Here is a 19,743-nt window from a genome sequence, read left to right on the forward strand (position 1 = left end):
CTTCATGAAAATCAGGTAAAGTGAGATATATTGAGGCACACAGACACGTGATCTGTAGGGCTGCTGTAGAATTGTAGTGCTCATGAATTGGGCAAGAGGCCACTAAGTCGTAAAAATAATAATTAAAATTTTAAAAATAAATCTTATAGCTTATGCGCTTGAAAAGGATAAGTAGAAAATATTTGGCGAAAACAAAGAGATTAAAACAGGGTGAGTGTGTGTTTTATCTCATGTGTTTTTTTTCTTTGGCGAAAATTTTTAGCACTTCAAATATAAGATGTCTTTGTTACACTGCAAATGGAAGCTTCCCTTCACAAGTTCACAACCTCAGCTCAGTTAGCTGTGAAGAGTCACGCTCATGCAATTTGCCTCTGGATGTCGAATCTCGGCTAAAGTGAGATATTCTGAGGTAGAATTGTAAGAAACTTGACAATTTGCATTTTGACAACGTAGTAGTCAATAAATTCTTATAAAAGTTAACAAACAAACTGTCAAATTATCCTTTCCATGCGTTATTACAATGATCCCAAGTTTATAGATGTTTTTTATAGGCGAGCAGCAGAGTTGACGTGTGAGCCACTAACAGCTAGAAATCTAATCAAATTTTCAAACTCATTAGAAACAGGCTAGCCTGCTAGCTTATCCAGTTTAAATTTGGGTTTAATGCAGAAGTGCACACCCGAATGGCGTCATAATTTGGGAAGTAGATTTCTAGTATAATACGGTAACGCATGATGTGGTTGTGCACTTCTGCACTAGCCTATAACCCTTAAATTGATTATTTGCACTTACTATGGTAAGTTATAAAATATGCATTGTAGCATAATATTACAGAATCAGCGTCTGTGATAGTAGGTAGGTTCCCTCATGAATTTTGCATTTTTAGCACTTTTTTTGTACTTTTTGTGACACAGCACTGTCAATGCACGCCTCATTTGTTCCTCAACCGTAGAAATGATTTGTTTCCTTCAAAAACTAAGATATTGGTCTAGTTATCTCTTTTCAAGCTAAAGATATCCCACATATTGTGAGAGAACAGACAACGAAAACAGTTGTGGTGAGAATTTATAAATAGAGTGGAATTTTAAAAATGATGTGATATCTGCATGTTACAAGGTTGATTGCAATTCTATCCTTTATGGAATATTTCGTTCAAGCACTGCACCATACTAAAAACGTCAATTAACTTGTTTGTTTTCTTAGAGCTTTGTTAGGACATGAAGTAGTAATTAAATTAGTTGAAATTAGTGATATTAATCAATACAGTATAGCCTACAAAATGGCTTTCAAATGAAATGATTTTTTTCAGTAAAACCTTAATTTCTTAAGCGTCATGTAAAAGATTTGAGTATTGTGTTGATGGAGTAAGGTGGTTGATTTACAAAATGGAACAAGAAAGTGCACAAGATCTAACGAAGAAAATGGTCACTGAACCAACCGGAGACGGACAGAATTTAAATGACGCCTCAGAGAAGAAAAACGATATTACTTTTAATTTGGTCTTCAAGAAGGAAAAACTCAATATAACTTGGGATGCTAACAAGACTATTGCAACCCTGAAATCTCACGTACATGACCTTACTGGTGTGCCCCCAGCTATGCAAAAACTCATGTATAAAGGTAAGATTGTGTGTCATGCGTTAAAACTTAAAAAGTGAGATAAAAAATTAAGTTTGTTTCAATTTCTTTATCTCACTTTGTAGGTCTGGCGAAAGATGATGTCACTCTATCGGCACTCGGAGTTACCAACGGATCGAAAATGATGCTGGTTGGCTCGAAACTTACCGATGTCATTTCTGTCAACACGAAAGGAAAAGCTGAGTCAACCTCCGCAGGGTCAAGCAGCTCAAACAAAAAGGAACCACTGTCAAAGCAAAAACCCCACACCAAGGTAAATGTTCGACACAGATGCTAAAAGTTCTATGTAAGGTAAGCTGCATTGGATTTGAAATAACTTTTACTGAGTTCTTTACTTTTGTAATTATCCGGTTGCTTTAGTATTGAACATACATATTCTTTGGAAGAAGGTAAAAATTTCCAAAACTCTTCCAGTAAATTTAACAATACTGTGTGTTGGTTATTAGGCTATTGAAAATTTGTATGTTGAAACCATGCAGGTGATAGATCAGGGAGTACCTGATGATGCCATGCCAGCCTATAAGAACGGTCATGAACGTTTACCTGATGTTCCTTTATTTGGGATGGTCAACAAGTATCGCAGCAAGGTTGGCGATTTATGAAAAGCAATTTTTGTTTCGTTAAGCATCTTGCAATCATGTTTACTGTACCTCTACCAGTAATTCATGGCTATAGTTGCATTATTAGTGGTAACTTGGGAAACACTTTCTTACAATGCTGCATAGAACTTAGCGGATTAATAACACTCACCAGTCACATGGAAACATATCAGTGATTGGCAGCATCAAGTGTCCCTGTTTCATTAGTTGTAAATATTCTCTCTGTGTGCTACAGGTTCGTTTAACATTTAAACTCGAAGCCGATCAACTGTGGCTTGGAACCAAAGAGAGGACAGAGAAAATCGGGATGGGTTCGATCAAAAATATTATCTCGCAACCAATTCATGGCCACGAAGAGTACCACATGATGGCGCTGCAGCTTGGTCCAACAGAACAAAGCAGGTGAATTGTTTCACGTCACAGATTGAAAAAAATCAAAAGTTTTTATCGCAAACTTACAAAGTTCTGTTGTTTTTCTAGGTACTGGATATACTGGGTCCCAGCGCAATATATCAATGCAATAAAAGAGCTTATTTTAGGCAGATTTTACTGAACTTTCTGATTGAACGCTGCCCTGCAATTGGTTCAAAGTCCTTTTGAGTGTCTCGATGGAGACGGTGGTGCTTATTGTGTAACGTTTGCGGACAAAACTTGCTTTATATTTACCTTAATTCCTATCAGGCTTTTTATATAAACTACGTTGCTTCCACACCATAAAATGTTCACATGAACTCACGTAAAGATACAGTTACAATCTCACAGCACGAGGCTTTCTATTCTGACAAGTGCTACTTTCTTGTTCTGCATAGACGATGACGAAACGTTCCAACCTACTTTAGAAATTTGGTATAACTTGATACTGAGAAAAAAACACCTTGTCTTTAATTTGAAAGCATGCCGAGTGTGGCGCTAATTTTATGCTGTGGCATCGAACCACTACACAGCAAAGTTGCAGGGTCGGTTCAGTTTTGGCCACAGCAGCTTGAATTGCAACAGATTTTGTTACAATATACTTTAAAAATGTTGAAGTTTGTTTGCAGAACACGTTTTCATTGATCCAAAAATTTTTGTACATTGCACCATAGCAGTAAGATGTGATATTTGTAACCTCTTGTGAAAGCACGCAATACCAAACGCAATACTTTCATAGTTGCTGCTGGTTCCTTTCAGACCTTCGCTCGCCTATTCCTTGTTATCTATGAAATAAAAAAAAACTTGATAGTATCTTGGAATTTTCTATTCATTGTCGTCATACAAGATAAATTTGCATTGAGCAATTGTCCGACGTTCCTAGACAACGCAATGAAGCATGAAGCACGTCGAGCTAGAGGTCATCTAAGCTTATTTTGAAAACAGGAAATTAATTGGGTGAAGATAATGAAGTGTTTCTGTTCAGAGACAGATAAAATAGAGCACTTGAATTTATTTATTAACACTAGAAGGACGGCAATTTTCGTATACCTAGAAGGACGGAGTGCGTCAATTGACGCAAAAGGTCAAAACGGCGCAAATCTAACGTTTTTTGTTGAGAAAACTGTGCTGTTGCTCCGAAAAAACTACTTCTATCGCATGTCCGCTTTGTGCATTTTAATTAACAAAAGCAATCGAATTGAATATACAAGCCGTCGTGCCTAAACACTTCTGTTTCACGCAACTCCTTTTTCTTCTTGCACTCTTCCGGGACTTCTCTCCTGTTCTGGCGCATTGTCCCTACGAGGCTGCACTTCTTTTCTGCAAGTCGCAACGCCAGGTCAAGTGAGGTGAAAAAATTATCGCAAGTGACGTTGTAACCTCCTTGAAAAAGCGGAGCCATGACTTTCAGTACAACGTCGGTGGGCACACTCACGTGGGGGCTCCTTGCGTCATCTTTTCCAACGTAAGGAAAACCGTTGAATGAATATATGTTTTCAACGTCAACTGCCAGCCAGAACTTTAGACCAAACTTGTCTGGTTTATTGGCCATATATTGGATGAACTTGCAGCGTGCCTTACACGGCAATAGTTGCTCATCCACAGTTATCTTCCACTGTGGAATGAATGCTTTTTGGCAGTTTGATATAAAACTGTTCCAAAGTTGTGAAGCGAGTGCAAATTTATCATGCAATAGATTCCTACGCCTTTCCGTCTTCAGGTCGAAGCGAAGGAATCATATGAGCTCCAGAAACCTGTCTCTTGCCATGGTTTGGGAAAACATCGGACATCCCCACGACCTCCCCCACAAACTCTTCACAGGGAAGTTGCGCCCTCCTATCACGCCACGAGCAACCACCAAGCCGACGAATTTATCTAATTTATCTAACTAAGAAACTCTTACTACACTTACGCTTCGATAAACTTCAAAAATTCCGATAGTAGGCTGCGCTTGTGACGAAACTACTCTGTTTTGCGGAAAAGTCGACTTGCATAGTTTGTCGACACGTTTGTCACACCTCTGTGCTGGCAGCTGTGACCTAATTCGATAAACCTGTAATTTATCAGCAGAAAGAAAACAGTGCTCTCTATTGCGAGAACTGGTTTTTGTACGGTGAAGTAACAATGCGTCAATTGACGCACCCCGTCCTTCTAGGTAGTGACCACGTTAATTATCTCTACCGGTAAAATAAAAACTTCATCTTCATGGGTTAGTTACCTAACACTAATGTAGGAAAAGTCAGGAAATATCACGGTTGTGCGATGCACCACTTAAAAGTGAAAGATGCACTTAGGTTGAAAATGCGTCAATTGACGCGCCCCGTCCTTCTAGTGTTAAGAAAGTATAGTTAAGATATGGCCACCTGCTTTGCATGTTCGTGGCCAATCTTCCGGCTAACGCTAACTAAACTAAAGCAAGTTGGATTTAATGGGTTTATAATATTATTCAATTAGTTTTTCACTTCTCAGCACCATTCAGTTTTTCAAGTTTTGTTAAAATGATTTCGATTGACGCCGCGAGATGGCGCTAAGCAATTGCAAGTAATGTTACTGACATGTTTGCTAAAATTAAGATGAGTGAAAAAAATTTAAATTACGCAAATTCTATTTTAAGATAAAGTCTAGCTTAAAATCATTGTTTAAATTAACTCAGACTTAAAACAACAAAATTATCCACGAATCATTACGTTTTTCGTTGCTGTCTGCTGTGTAGTGCTTATGATATTCCTGTTTAGGTGGGACTATTTTATACGTCAGCAGTCCTGTTTATTTCATGACCTTCAAGCGATTCTAAATATTTTTAAAATGTGAAAATCTAAGAAAAGCTGTAAACCACCTTGAATGATGAACGGGTCCAATCGTTGCTGATCACCATTGAAAAACTTTTACTGACGGATTTTGGATTTCAACGAGTACTTTTACTTCAATAGAATCTCCGGGATGTAAGGGCTTACAGGCTCCTCATTTACAATATAGAAAAAAAACAGAAAAAAACCAATGCCAGAAAAAACCACCTTGAATGATGAACGGGTCCTATCGTTGCTGATCACCATTGACGGTCGAAGACTACATTGCAACACTGGAAGAGCTACGCCCTACGCAATCGCCCGCTATAAACAAAACAAGAGTTGTTCGAAGCTGTCTTTCGCCCGAGGTTTTCTCATACGTAGAAGAAGGTGACAGCTACGAGAGTATTGTAATCCTTTTGAAAGAGTTGTACATCCGACCAAGAAATAATGTCTACGCAAGACATCTTCTGGTCAGTCGCCATCAAAACCACGGGGAAAATGTCCTGGAGTACCTTCGTGTCCATAAGGTATTCGCTAAGGATTGCACTTTTGAAACAGTCACAGCGAGCAAGTACCGCGACGAACTTATACGGGACTCTTTCATTAATGGGGTGAGTTCTTCGCTCGTACGTCAACGCGTGTTGGAGATAGATGATGTCGATCTACAACGAGCAGCCGACCCGCCCACACTATACGCTTACAACTGAACGACGTACTACAGATGAAACCAACACAAGAATCCAATTAAGGCGGCGTGATTATGCGCGAGGCAAACAAGCAAAACAAAGGAATTTCACCACAATGTTTACGGAGAGTCACAAAAATCCGGTCAGGTTTTCTTGATACGTAGCCTGTGTACTTATGAAGGCAAAAACTCCTATACTTGATGTTGAAGTTCCTGCAGCGGCTTGTTCATGTCGTAGTGAAAAACAAATCCATTTTCAATTATGGATTTTATTTGTCAGTAGTTTACTCGTTGTCACAGATTCAGTGTCAGTAAAATTCAATCTGACGTCAATGGATTTACCTGTACGGTCACTCGTACAGACACGAAAGCTGGTTGGGAACAAAACCCAGTGATCCGCTACAGTGTCGTTGTTGGTACAACGTCTTCGTTGTGTATTCTCACATGATCAAAATAAAGTATAGTTAATGTCGTAGTGGAAACAGGTCCATTTCCAATGATGGATTTTATAAGCAAAAGGCTGACAGAATTACAGGCCACAAGCATTCCGTAACTTTGGCCAATACAGTGAGACCTCGTTAATCCGGACCACTTCGTTTCGTCAAAAAATGTCGGTTTAGCGGGGTATCCGGATTATCGGAAAGTAAAAAATCAATCAATCTTGCAAATGCAGTACCGTGTGCAAAATGCAGTATGCACCTTACTCCAATTCTAAGTACCGACTTTCTGGCTGGACAGCAACTAAAATAAAATTATATTTTTTGTGTGATCCGACCCAGTGTCGAACCCCAGAACCACCGTATTTAACACGAATGCTCTAAGCCAGAAGTGACGAACATGCGGTCGCAAATCGGTTTGACAACCGCTCTTGCATGGCGAAGCATTCCGGCGGGACCAGCAGTCTTGAACTTTCTTTGACCTGTTTCCAATCTTTGCGCAATGCGATATCAAAAGCTGATAGCACAATTGAGTTGCAGTAGTATGTCTTCAATAGATTGCCGCACTCAACCGATGTAATGTACGTATATTTTTTGCGACCGAGGAAGCGTTGTTTGTTACTGTTGATGAACAATTTATTTTTTCGTTTCTAAAATACTGTACAGTATTTCATAGTAGGCTATGACTAAAAAGCTGTGCGGCTAAAATTTTTTACAAAGCGCAATGCTGTACAGTACTGTACTTTTGAATCAATAAAGACCGCAACGTTATTATGCGTAGATACTCGGCTATTGTTTCGTCAACTAACTACATAGTGTATTAGAACAATCGTGAATCATTTTCGCTTAACTGTTAATAATCCGGTTTATCGAATTTTATTGCTATTGATTTAGCACATTTGTTCCAAAACTTTTGTGTCGGAGTCGGACAGCGGGGTTTCCGGATTAAAGGGGTAAATGCATAGGAAGAAATCCGTTCCCGGCAGTTTTGTGTCGGATAACGGGGACTCCGGTTGTTCGGGGTACGGATTAACGAGGTCCCACTGTATTGGATTTCATTACGTAATTGCATCATTACAGAATAGTCTTCAAATAGGTTTTTAGACGACATTATCTGGTTATCGTACAGTGAGGCGAACACCAACAAAAGCGAAAATGCCTTACGAATAAGATTTGGTCGACGCCACCTTGATTTGACGGTCCGGAAAATAAACACGGTCATGGATAATCAAGATCTCTAGTTTTTGGGCGTGCTCCATCACCCTTCAACACAGGCCAGTTTTGGTTTTATAACTAAAGATTACGTCAAACTCACTGCTGCCTAAGGCCGGTTATTTCGAAACAAAAATTCACACAATCCGGTTCATGTTTTCAAACTCATAAATGTATAAAGAGCCTAAATGGCTCAGCGGGTTGAAATAAACCAACACGGGTTTCACCTCCACCCTTCAAAGATTAAACGAGAAGTGTTTGGCGTCTCATTTTCCAAGGAAAGTTGCTTCACAAACCCTATAAAGAGTAACGTCTCATGTTTCATGGAAAGATGTTTCATGTGCCCTTTCAAATCGACGGTAACAACGACTGTGGAAGCGTATAAACACACCTGAAGTTATTTAAACTACGAGGCTTCACGCAGTCCTCTATAAGTCTATACAGTTGACGAAAAAAGAAAGACCTTCAACCACGTGCCACCGTGGCTTACCTCGAACGCTGGGTAACCTACTTACCAATAACCGTTAGTTGAAGCATGAAACAGTTTATAAAAAACGAGAACAAAGCCTTTCCAAAGCGTACGGCAAATGTACACTGTGTGGCAACCACGGAAAACGCAAAAACATGGTCATGAAAACGACATCTATCCCGTCACTGACCCGGGTCATTCACCTTCATCAGTCTCTCACTCGCCAAGATTTTGATATTTACGCAGCTGCATTTGCCGCTTATGCAACAACAGTCACGTGACTCATACAAAGAACAGTTTTTACAGCAGATCGAACGCGTGTATGCTGTAGATGGCTTTCGAAAAAAGATCAACGAAGAATGTCAAGATGACAAGGCAGCCCTGAAAGCCCATTTCTTTTGCTTATCATGAAAAAAACAGGCAAAATGCAATAAGGTGACATAGTTAGAGCAATTTCAAGGAAGAATGTTCGGTTAGGTAAATGAAGACGGTTGGACAGTGTCGGATATAATGGTGTGAGCTATTTACTTGCCGATATAAACCTACTGCAAATTATTATTGACGTCGCCTGCCAATGATTTGCCATTTCTGCTACTCGTAGTGCTGGTGCACTGGCTTCGTCATCGTGGTAACGAGCTGTGTGTCCGACAGGAAAGCTGTTCGCCCTGTTCATGTATTTTGTATTTCAGCAGTAAAAATTTATATTTTCACCTGTGAGCTTTCTTAGGCTCATTTGCCGATGTCAACTATACGCGAGGAGATGACGTAACCACATAAAGAGCAAAGAACAAAAATCTTCGCGCAACCAAAGTTCAAATGAGCTGGATATAAACAAATTTTAAATGATTTGAAATCAACAAAATTCAGAAGGTTTGAATGCAGGTAAATTCCAGATCGGTTTAAAAATAAAGATCTAAAATTATTAGAACTTAGATAAATGACCAAGATTCAAAAGAATAGAAAACGGATAGTTTCAAAAACGATATAACAAAAGGGACGAACTGGTTGTGAAACTCTCACAGAACATTCCAGACAACATGATATAATGATATCTGGCCTATAGCTGAGCCCAAACAAGTATGCTTCGCACCTCACCCCCCAACCGTAACTATAAAACAATTTCAATGACGACACAAGATATTGAGGCGGTGAAATCTTTTCTTTCAATATTGCCTCTAGTGCTATAAATAAGCCTGGAAACTCTTAGAGCTCACAGAATTGTGGACAGTTGACGTTGTAAGGTTTAAATAAATAAATAGATATTTGAGAAAGATTTATGACGAAAAGAAATGTTCAAATGCAATTGCTTCTTGTATAACTGATCAAAGAGTTAATTAAAACGTTTAAAAAACGACTTAAAAGCAATGTATATTTTGCTTCGTATTGAATTAATTGTTATTTTGTTTCGCAGCTGCTTGGTCGTCGTCAACGATAGAATTTTTTAAGACAACGCTAGAAATTGTTCTTGCACAGAATGGCAGACATATTACGCGGTATTAGTGTAATTATATAATAAAGGTTACATAAATTTATGATCGATGGGAAAACGTGCATGCAAAACTCAATATATTTCGGAGAAGTTAATTTCTTTTTCGTGTCTAGGTGTCCGTCCAATCTTGAATTCTGAAACGTACGCAAGAGAATTCCGATTGGAATTTCCGGTTCCTTTTACAAGTGCTCCTCAAGTCTCAGCAGAAATAAAGCCAATTAGCATCGGTGACAACGTTACCAAGTAAGCACTCGGTTGCTTTAAAACTCTTTTGTATTTAACCAGCTCACTTAATCAAATTTGTTATTTATGACAGTTTTGTTGTAGCGGCGATCACTCCTGACGATCAGGGATTTAATTTCATTGTGATACGCGCTGGTCAACAACATTTAGGCTGGCAAGAAAATCCTTTATTATATTGGCAAGCTACTGGAGAAGAAGTGAAACTACGTACTCCACCAAAATATTTTCTTTTTATAAAAGTACAACAAGCTGTATCGCTGTAGAAAGAATGAAAATAACGCAATTATTAAGAAAATAAACAAGCTCATAGTTCATTTAAAAAACTTGCATCGTTCAACATTAAAATTAATATTTAAGATTTACAAATATTGCTCAAATTAGAATGAGTAATTAATATCCAAACAACAGTGTTTCGGTTCTTTAAAACGATCAGATAATTTTAAGTTTAGTTACCTGTAAAGCATCTGTCCTGTTTAGCCAATATAAACAATTCAAAATGCATTTTAAGTACAGTTATTTTAAAGCTGACTATTTACGTTTCAACTAAGTACGTTACTGAAAAGACTCAATTTCCAGAACACAAGTCGTTTTATAGCACTGTGTTTTGTAAAACTGTCAAATTTCTTCTACAGCAAATGCAACTAATTTTTCACTTTGTTATTTTTCTTGTTTCAATATCTCAGCATCACCGAGGAATTCTGGAGCTCAGAAAGTTGGTACCTCGCCAACCGACTCCTTGACAATACGAATTAATTTTTTGGAACCGTTGTCCAGAACTCCAACGATTATCGCTTGGGTCAGAGGAGCCTTCCGTTTCCAACAAACGTAAGAGTTTTACGGAATATTTTGTTAAAACGCAAGTTTATTTCTGTGATAACCTTCGATGATTAGTTTTTTTGAAGAACTGGCTTTTTTAACTCACCAAGCTCCTGTGTTCCAGCTTTTATGATTTTAAATTTATACGTTTACTCGTTGTCACAGATTCAGTGTCAGTAAAATTCAACCTGACGTCAATGGATTTAGCTGTACGGTCACTCGTACAGACACGAAAGCCGGCTGGGATCAAAACCCAGTGATCCGGTACAGTGTCGTTGTTGGTAAATAATTATGGAAGCTTATACGGCCTGACGACTTAATTATCTAAACCTTCTATTTAATCGGATGTGTATTACAATAAAGAAATTTTTCTGAGTTGTGGCCCTCCTTGTATTATCAGTATTTCTGTTAAATCTTTAATAAACCTAAAGAATATTTATATTTTGTGTGTCAATTTATACAATTTGTTTTCAAGTTATTTAAGCTTCTCAGTTTAAGCGCCAGTGCAGCGACGTATAACAAATGTCTTACACAAGTCCAGGCAAGACAAAACAATTTGCGCATACAATCTCCAGAAATCCGTTTAGATTTCCTTACAAATTTAGGCCCAACTGACGGGCGCTGATTAACTGGGTGTAAAATGCAATGATATGTGCGCTTTGTCATCACCAAGTGTTTAAATAAGTTATCTGTAAAGGGCTTCTTTGTCTCCGTGCAGCGTCATAACTGCTACATTACTGAGCGTAATACCCAAGTGTGCTGATTAAGATGTGGTTATTTACCAGTCATTGTTAAGTTTAAAGTCATGCAATCATCACGGAACATTCCAGAACGATGTAAGAGAAAAAAGCTGATTTAATTACATATAGTTGAAAGAAATAGAGACCAATTTTAGAAACAGACAAACTACAATTATGCTGCCGTCCACATCAAGTGTATATCTGTATTTTCTTTCTAAAACAACCGTTGTAGAGAATGCCCTCTCACACAGATAACTCGACGGTTAAAACATCAGCAATTAGTAGGCTGTTTTCGATAACTCACTGCATACGGTTGATACATTTGGCACCACCGACCAATAGGTTAGTTTCACTCCCGCTAAGGTTTGGAATGTTTGTACCGATACAGTAACAGCACAGTAAGCATCTCGTAATTTCAAGTGGGTGTTATGAATTTATGATGCAATAAAGCTACTGCTCAAACACAGGTTTAGTAACGATAGCAAAAAAAGACATGACAAATCACAGTATGACAACAGCAAGTGACGTTAACGAACAAGTCAAAGTGTTTAAACAGTTAAAGCAAAGCACGAACTTAAACATTATTACAAACAAGCGAGGACTTTGAACTTAGCAAGTGTGATATTTGAAATAATTTTGGTTATTTTTGTTCCTGCAGACTGCAAACTGGATGTAGCAAAACTTTAATTGAAATTGAAATACAAATTTTGTTATTGTGTTACGGGATTTTTTTATGCACCCGTTTTAGAACCATCACATTGTACACTGTTTGTTCACACCACTCTTAAAGGTTAATTTAATCAAATGTGTGGGTCAACTTCTCTTTTTATTCGCATTGTGTCATTTGTATGCTTGCTCGTCAGGTTTTCGTATATTTGCTCACGTGCTGCCGCATTTTACCTATTCTTATGTAGGCCTACACATGTTTTTAGTCGGTTTCTTGTGACGTCTTACATCGCTACCCCTAGGGCCTAAGTGGCGTTTAGCGTCCCGCGTTTATTTTCTCAATGCGTGACAGCGGTGGAATCTGTGTTTGTGTGGTGTTGCCTTCGGCTGGGAAGTGCTGGGCGACTGTTAATTCAGTCGACGTTCGGACTTCTTAGAAGAAAGATGTTTGTTTTTATCTAAGAAAAGTTATCTAAGCTAGTAACGCTAAAGGAGCTAATTGACTAACTGTAAACCGGGTAATTTCCTGGCTAAGGAAAATCTTGGTTACAATTGTTATTCCTGCAGACTGCAAACTGGCCGTTGTAAAACTGTATTGCTAAACAAAGCTCCACAAACACAATTCCCGCTACAAATTTCTAAATTCTCTATGATTGAGATCCAATGATTTGAGTCTTTATCTATTATAGTCCAGAACCAAGTTGGATTCTGGTCCCAACCGTTGGTAGCATCAGTTCGACGAACCGTGCATTGGATACCAACGCTGTTAATGCTGCCCATTTGCACGGCGTATCTGTGAAAAGTATTCAAGCAAAATAAGAAATCAAATAATACAAGTAGACATATATCATTTTTTATTGTTAAGAAAACACCTACAAAACACGACAATAAACTTTCGACTACCGGTACTCACGTAATCTGGTTTGCAAATGTTCCTAGCAACCAAGCAAATATGTTGCGAGCTTCATCTCGTGGTTCAGAGAATATGACTGTAACATCTAAGGTGTTTTTATCCGAAATAGCAATTTTTTCAAACCCCAAGAAACAAAATTTTCCAAGGATTTAATGTTTAATCGGTAAATTTAAAGATGAAAAAAAATTAGATTATAAGAAAATATAACAATTAATACAGTATAATTATAAATATAGCAATGAATAAAAATATACTGACTATGTGAGTGAGAGTTCCACTGATAACAACTAATCATACGAAGCTCGCAACAAGATTAATACAACACTGCTAAATGTCAGATGTGTGCTGGTCTATTTTGATCAACTGGATCTCAATTAAAAATTTTAAATGAGCAGGTGAGCAGCATGAGCAACGAGCAATGAGCAGCATGAGTCAACGCTTGGGTTTGTAGACGTGACGTAACACCAATTCACGCCAAAAAAGGTAAGCCTACTTTCTGACGTATCGGGTACGTCGAAAGAAATACAAAATTTGGGGTAAACTGGGTGACGTCACGTCTACACACTCCATGCCAATGAGGACACAGCCAACCGACAAATATTTCTTAACCCAAGACACAATCATTAAACTTTTGTTAATCGATAACGTGGAGTGTTTGTTGCCAGATTTTAGACTATAATACCTTTTGGGTCTGGCACTTCCTGGCCGATTGTTTTCCAAACAATATGTTACAATATAACGCATTGGCAATCCAACGGTCAAATTTTCAACTTTACTCCATGAAGCAACTCCTAATTGCAAATCTACATTGCCAAAGCGGTTTAATTGTATCGAATGACGTGACACACACCTCATGCATTTACAAAATATTGTTAGATTTTAATATAAAATTATGAACAAATTTCAGTCAACTTTGAAATGAATAGCAAATATCAAACATTTTCTATGATGAGGTCATATATGATGGCTCATCATAACTAAAATGATCTTTGATGAAACGTCACCTAGTATTTTACATTTTTATACAATCTACAGTGACCTGTTCAAGATGACGTGACGTAATCTGCCAGCACAGAAGTGGCTTCCCAGCCATCAGAGCATATACTATCCACGGACCAATCTGCTATTTTCGACACTAAAGAATTCACTTCCCAATAGAAAGACAATTTTGAGCCGGCATCGATTCGACCGGCCGGCGATTGTGACGATGTCGCTGCACTCAAAGCGTCATATTAAAAAAACTAAGAAATTTTCCGGTCTAATGCGCATATGACGTCGATGTGGACTAGTTTGTTACTGTTTTGGCGATAGCTGGTTGCAGATCTAGACTAAGTTGTAAATTTGGTGTGGGTTTGTTTTTTTTGTATTTTGGAGTGTTTGTCCTAAAATTTTAAGCTCAAAACTTGCTGTTAAATCTTAGGTAGTTGTTATAGAAAATTGAGTACAAGAATTTTGTCCAAATTAAGACTGTAGACAGTCATAGCTTAGATCTCGTTGCAAGCCAAACTTCAACGGAGGTTTATGATGTGGTTTTGCGACAGTGATGTCTTGATTTAATGTACTTTGAATTGAAAAGCCAATCTCTTTGAATTGTGTCGTGATCCCTAAAAAGGAGTTGTCCGATTGCTTACTAATGACAATGTCGTTATTACTAACTAGTAAACCATTTCATGTCGTAGTGTCCTTTCACCGAAAAAATGAGTTGTAGTTGCATACAAGATGTATTGTAAGTATCAGTGTAATGGGTTTTAATGGAGGCTTGTTAGCAGTTAGGAAGCTCCCTCTAGTGGTTGTTGGTAAAAGGTTATCAGTATTAATTAGAGATGCTTGTTTGGTTTTGTTTGCTTTACGAGTTAAATGCGCGTGTATATGTTATGGGTAAAATGCTATCAGTGTAAATTTCGTCTTTAAAAATGCTGCCAGGGTAGCAGGGCAAACAATTACAACAATCCTTTTAGAATTTAGACGCTTGATTCAAAAAGCAAACAAAACAAACACGCACCTCTAATTATACCGATAACATTTCACCAACATCCACACCAAAAGGAGAATACTTCATGCTAAATGCTAACATATCTCCATTGAAACCCATAACACGACAACTACTGTTAAAGTGGTAGGTGCCGAATTGTAGAATGTGATGTTAGTTGTAGGGTATCTGTACCTATATCAAATAGTACCTACATAGGGATGTAATATTGATGAAAGTTTCGCACGGCCGTAATATTCAGATTTCCATATTTTATGTTATACCTAAAAAGATACAGTATGTGTGGTGAAATAGCCAGGCTGTTATAGTCGTTCTGCAAAAAAAAGGGAGTGGGGGAAATCCCCTCCGAAAATTCAAAGATTTAGCTAAAGTAGAAAAAGGAAAGGACTGACAGTTTGACGTAATCGTGGTTCATCGGCTTTGCTTTGATATCTGTTAAAGCGTCAATGGCCATTCAATTATTTACGTCTCAACCCGATAAAATATGTAAGGTTAATTGTAGTAATTTCTAAAGGTTGTTACATTTCGAATGCTTGTCTCCCAAGATCACGTGCTCTCACGTGATGCTGACGCCTTACCAATGTTTCCTAAAAGTTGCACCCAACAGATTAACGCCACAATTTGCAAATAACTTTGTAAACGGCATGTCGCAGAGCTAACTTAGCTGTAAATAAGCAAACGACTTTACTACAGTTTTTGAGTAAATAATGTAGTTTTGGTATTTGGGTAGCGAATGTATGTTCAGAATACTTTTTCATGTTTATCTTGCATAACTATACTGCACTGCAAAGTGAGTTTGTTTAAGAGATTTTTGTAAACATTTCAACTGGACTCGATCCTTGCAATGACTGGTTTTGTTAATTGCTTGTCAAGAGCCCACTGTTTAGCTAAAGATTTAATTTTGAACTTATCGGCCACACTCCCAGCATTTATGTTATGAAAAAGTATAACAAAGTGATATCTATAATGTGCAAAATTTAAACGGCACACTTCGCTAAAAATGGTTTACGCAGAAAAAAAAACTAGCATAAAACCACAGACTGCATCAAAGCGTTCAGAAAATACAAAAAAGCAAACATGGAAGCTGAAAAGTTTTTAAGTAGTTTTTGTAACCGGTTATACCTGAACGAAAATTCACACAATCCGGCTCATATTTTTAAACTCATAAATCTAAGAAGAAGCAAAATGGCTCAGCAGGTTGAAATAAACCAACACGGATTTCACCTCCACCCTTCAAAGATTAAACGAGAAGTGTTTGCCGTCTCATTTTCCAAGGAAAGTTGTTTCACAAACCCTATAAATAGTAACGTCTCATGTTTCATGGAAAGATGTTTTATGTGCCCTTTCAAAAGATCGACGGTAACAACGACTGTGGAAGCGTATAAACACACCTGAAGTTACCTAAACTACGGGGCTTCCCGCAGTCCTCGATACAGTTGACGAAAAATAAAGGCCTCCAACTACGTGCGACTTACCTCGAAAGCTGGGTAACATACTTACCAATAACCGTTAGTTGAAGCACGAAACAGTTTATAAACGAGAACAAAGCCTCTCCAAACCGTACAGCAAATGTACATTGTGTGGCAACCACGGAAAACGCAAAAACCTGGTCATGAAAACGACATTTATCCTGTCACCGACCCGGGTCATTCACCTTCATCAGTCTCTCACTCGCCAAGATTTTGAAATTTACGCAGCTTATGCAGCAACAGTCACGTGACTCATACAAAGAATAGTTTTTCCAGCAGATGGAACGAATGTATACTGTGTTATATACATGTATACTGATGTATACTCATGTGTACGCATGTATACGCACGTAGTAGATGGCTTTCGAATAAAGATAAACGAAGAATGTCAAGATGACAAGACAGCCCTGAAAGCCCTTTTTTTGCTTATCATCAGAGCTTTATCATGAAAACAAAAACAGACAGAGTAAAATGCAACAAGGTGACGTACTTAGAACAATTTCAAAGAAGAATGTTCGGTTGGGTGAATGAAGACCGTTGGAAAGTGCCGGACATAATGGTGTGAGATATTTACTTGCCGATATAAACCTAAAGGAAAATATTGTTGACGTCGCCTGCCAATGATTTGCCTTTTCTGTTACTCGTAGTGCTGGTGCACTGGCTTCGTCATCGTGGTAACGAGCTGTGTGTCCGATAGGAAAGCTGTTCGCCCAGTTCATGTATTTGGAATATTTTGTATTTCAGCAGTAAAAATTTATATTTTTCACCTGTGAGCTTTCTTAGGCTCATTTGCCGATGTCAACTATACGCGAGGAGATGAAGTAACCACATACAGAGCAAAGAACAAAAAATCTTTGCGCAACCAAAGCTCAAATGAGCTGGATAAAAACAAAATTTAAATGATTTGAAATCAACAAAACTCAAAAGGTTTGAATGCAGGTAAATTCTAGATCGGTATAAAAATAAAGATCCAAAATTATTAGGACTTAGATAAATGAATAAAATTCAAAAGAATAGAAAACGGATAGTTTCAAAAACGATATAACAAAAGGGACGAACTGGTTGTGAAACTCTCACAGAACATTCCAGACAACATGATATAATGATATCTGGCCTATAGCTGAGCCCAAACAAGTATGCGTCGTGCCTCACCCCCCAACTGTAACTAACACAATTTCAATGACGACATAAGATATTGAGACGGTGAAATCTTTTCTTTCAACAATACCTCCAGTGCCATAAATTAGCCTGGAAACTCTTAGAGCTCACAAAATTGTGAGACAACTGACGTTGTAAGGTTTAAATAAATATATGGATAGTTGAGAAAGATTTATGACGAAAAGAAATGTTCAAATGCCATTGTTTCTTATATAACTGTTCACCGAGTTCTTTAAAACGTTTAAAAAACGACTTACAAGCAATGTATATTTTGCTTCGTATTGACTTAATTGTTATTTTTTTCGCAGCTGCTTGGTCGTCGTCAACGATAGATTTTTTTAAGACAACGCTAGAAATTGTTCTTGCCCAGAATGGCAGACATATTACGCGGTATTAGTGTAATTATATAATAAAGGTTACAATAAAGTTATGATCGATGGGAAAACGTGCATGCAAAACTCAATATCTTTCTGAGAAGTTAATTTCTTTTTCGTATCTAGGTGTCCGTACTATCTTGGCTTCGGAAACGAACGAAAGAGAATTCCGATTGGAATTTCCGGTTCCTTTTACAAGTGCTCCACAAGTCTTAGCAGAAATAAATGCAATCGGTGACAGCTTTGCCACGTAAGCACTCAGTTGCTTTAAAACTCTTTTGCATTTAACCAGCTCACTTAATCAAATTTGTTATTTATGACAGTTTTGCTGTAAACTCGATCACTCCTGACGATCAGGGATTTAATTTCATTGTGAAACGCACCGATCAACCAACTTTGGGCTGGGACGAACATCCTTCGTTAAATTGGCAAGCTACTGGAAAAGAAGTGAAACTAGGTGCAATAAAAAAGTATTTTCATTTTGTAAAGTATAACCAGTAGTATCGTTTCAAAAATAATGAAAATAGTGCAGTTATTAAGAAAATATACACGCTCATAATTCATTTAAAAAACTTGCATCGTTCTACATCAAAATTACTATTTAAGTTTTACAAGTATTGGATAATTGCATAATTGGAATTTGGTGATCAATATCCAAACAACAGTGTTTCGGTTCTTTAAAACGATCAGATAAATTTAATTCTAGTTAACTGTAAAACATCTGTCCTGTTTAGCCGATATACACAAATCAAAATGCATTTTAAGTACAGTTATTTTAAGGCTGACTATTTACGTTTCAACTAAGTACGTTACTGAAAGGACTCAATTTACAGAACACAGGTCGTTGGAAAAGTGTCAAATTTCTTCTAAATGCAACTATACTTTGTAAGTTCTTTATTTTTTTTGTTTCAATGTCTCAGCATCACCGAAAAATTCGGGATCTCATAAAGTTGGTTCCTCGCCGAATGCCTCCAAGACATTACGAGTCAATTTTCCGATACCGTTGTCCAGAACTCCAAAGATCGTCGCTTGGGTCAGAGGAGCGTTCCGTCTCCAACAAACGTAAGAGTTTTACGGAATACTTTGTTAAAACGCAATTTAAGTTAGATGATAAACCCAGATGATTAGTTATTTTATGAAAAACTAACTTTTTACCAATGTCCTGTGTTGCAGCTTTTATGATTTTAAATTTATACGTTTACTCGTTGTCACAGATTCAGTGTCAGTAAAATTCAATCTGACGTCAATGGATTTAGCTGTACGGTCACTCGTACAGACGCGCAAGCTGGTTGGGAACAAAACCCAGTGCTCCGCTACAGTGTCTTTGTTGGTACAACGTCTTCGTTGTGTATTCTCACATGATCAAAATAAAGCATAATTAATGTCGTAGTGAAAAACAGTTCCATCTCCAGTGATGGATTTTATAAGCAAAAATCTGACAGAATTACAGGCGACAAGCATTCCGTAACTTTGGCCAATATTGGATTGCATTACGTAATTGCATCATTAAAGAATAGTCTTCAAATAGGTTTTTAGACGACATTATCTGGTTATCATACAGTGAGGCGAACACCAACAAAAGCGAAAATGCCTTACGAATAAGATTTGGTCAACGCCACCTTGATTTGACGTTCCGGAATATAAA

At 37.7% G+C, this 19,743-nt stretch overlaps 3 protein-coding genes across 4 annotated transcripts; all 3 read left to right on the forward strand.

Moving 5' to 3' along the window:
• The first annotated feature begins 1,283 nt into the window (after positions 1–1,283).
• On the forward strand, positions 1,284–2,955 carry LOC143469604 (ubiquitin domain-containing protein UBFD1-like). The gene is made up of 5 exons (XM_076967350.1): positions 1,284–1,620; positions 1,704–1,891; positions 2,118–2,225; positions 2,473–2,639; positions 2,718–2,955. The coding sequence occupies exons 1-5, from the start codon at positions 1,386–1,388 to the stop codon at positions 2,788–2,790; spliced, it is 771 nt and encodes a 256-aa protein (XP_076823465.1). The 5' UTR covers positions 1,284–1,385; the 3' UTR covers positions 2,791–2,955.
• Positions 2,956–8,587: 5,632 nt separating this feature from the next.
• On the forward strand, positions 8,588–11,218 carry LOC143469358 (uncharacterized). 2 transcript variants are annotated; one of them, XM_076967024.1, is made up of 6 exons: positions 8,588–9,122; positions 9,652–9,733; positions 9,843–9,972; positions 10,046–10,179; positions 10,656–10,797; positions 10,954–11,218. In XM_076967024.1, the coding sequence occupies exons 2-6, from the start codon at positions 9,715–9,717 to the stop codon at positions 11,075–11,077; spliced, it is 549 nt and encodes a 182-aa protein (XP_076823139.1). In that variant the 5' UTR covers positions 8,588–9,122; positions 9,652–9,714; the 3' UTR covers positions 11,078–11,218. The 2 variants fall into 2 exon arrangements, with proteins under 2 accessions (XP_076823139.1, XP_076823141.1); XM_076967026.1 differs by lacking the exon at positions 8,588–9,122 and adding an exon at positions 9,424–9,476.
• A 6,601-nt stretch (positions 11,219–17,819) lies between these two features.
• Positions 17,820–19,489, forward strand: LOC143469523 (uncharacterized). Its single transcript, XM_076967257.1, has 6 exons — positions 17,820–17,858; positions 18,033–18,114; positions 18,225–18,348; positions 18,422–18,555; positions 19,019–19,160; positions 19,313–19,489. The coding sequence occupies exons 2-6, from the start codon at positions 18,096–18,098 to the stop codon at positions 19,458–19,460; spliced, it is 567 nt and encodes a 188-aa protein (XP_076823372.1). The 5' UTR covers positions 17,820–17,858; positions 18,033–18,095; the 3' UTR covers positions 19,461–19,489.
• The last annotated feature ends 254 nt before the right edge of the window (positions 19,490–19,743 follow it).

Source organism: Clavelina lepadiformis, chromosome 8 (assembly GCF_947623445.1).
Source record: "Clavelina lepadiformis chromosome 8, kaClaLepa1.1, whole genome shotgun sequence".
NCBI classification, from domain to species: domain Eukaryota; kingdom Metazoa; phylum Chordata; class Ascidiacea; order Aplousobranchia; family Clavelinidae; genus Clavelina; species Clavelina lepadiformis.

Coding starts and splice junctions, on each gene's coding strand:
- LOC143469523 (XM_076967257.1), top strand. Junction 18,556..19,018: donor TGGAAAAGAAGTGAAACTAG/GTGCAATAAAAA, acceptor TCAATGTCTCAG/CATCACCGAAAAATTCGGGA. Junction 19,161..19,312: donor GCGTTCCGTCTCCAACAAAC/GTAAGAGTTTTA, acceptor TCGTTGTCACAG/ATTCAGTGTCAGTAAAATTC.
- LOC143469358 (XM_076967024.1), top strand. Junction 10,180..10,655: donor TGGAGAAGAAGTGAAACTAC/GTACTCCACCAA, acceptor TCAATATCTCAG/CATCACCGAGGAATTCTGGA. Junction 10,798..10,953: donor GCCTTCCGTTTCCAACAAAC/GTAAGAGTTTTA, acceptor TCGTTGTCACAG/ATTCAGTGTCAGTAAAATTC.
- LOC143469604 (XM_076967350.1), top strand. CDS start 1,386: ATGGAACAAGAAAGTGCACAAGATCTAACGAAGAAAATGGTCACTGAA. Junction 1,892..2,117: donor AGCAAAAACCCCACACCAAG/GTAAATGTTCGA, acceptor GAAACCATGCAG/GTGATAGATCAGGGAGTACC. Junction 2,226..2,472: donor TCAACAAGTATCGCAGCAAG/GTTGGCGATTTA, acceptor TGTGTGCTACAG/GTTCGTTTAACATTTAAACT.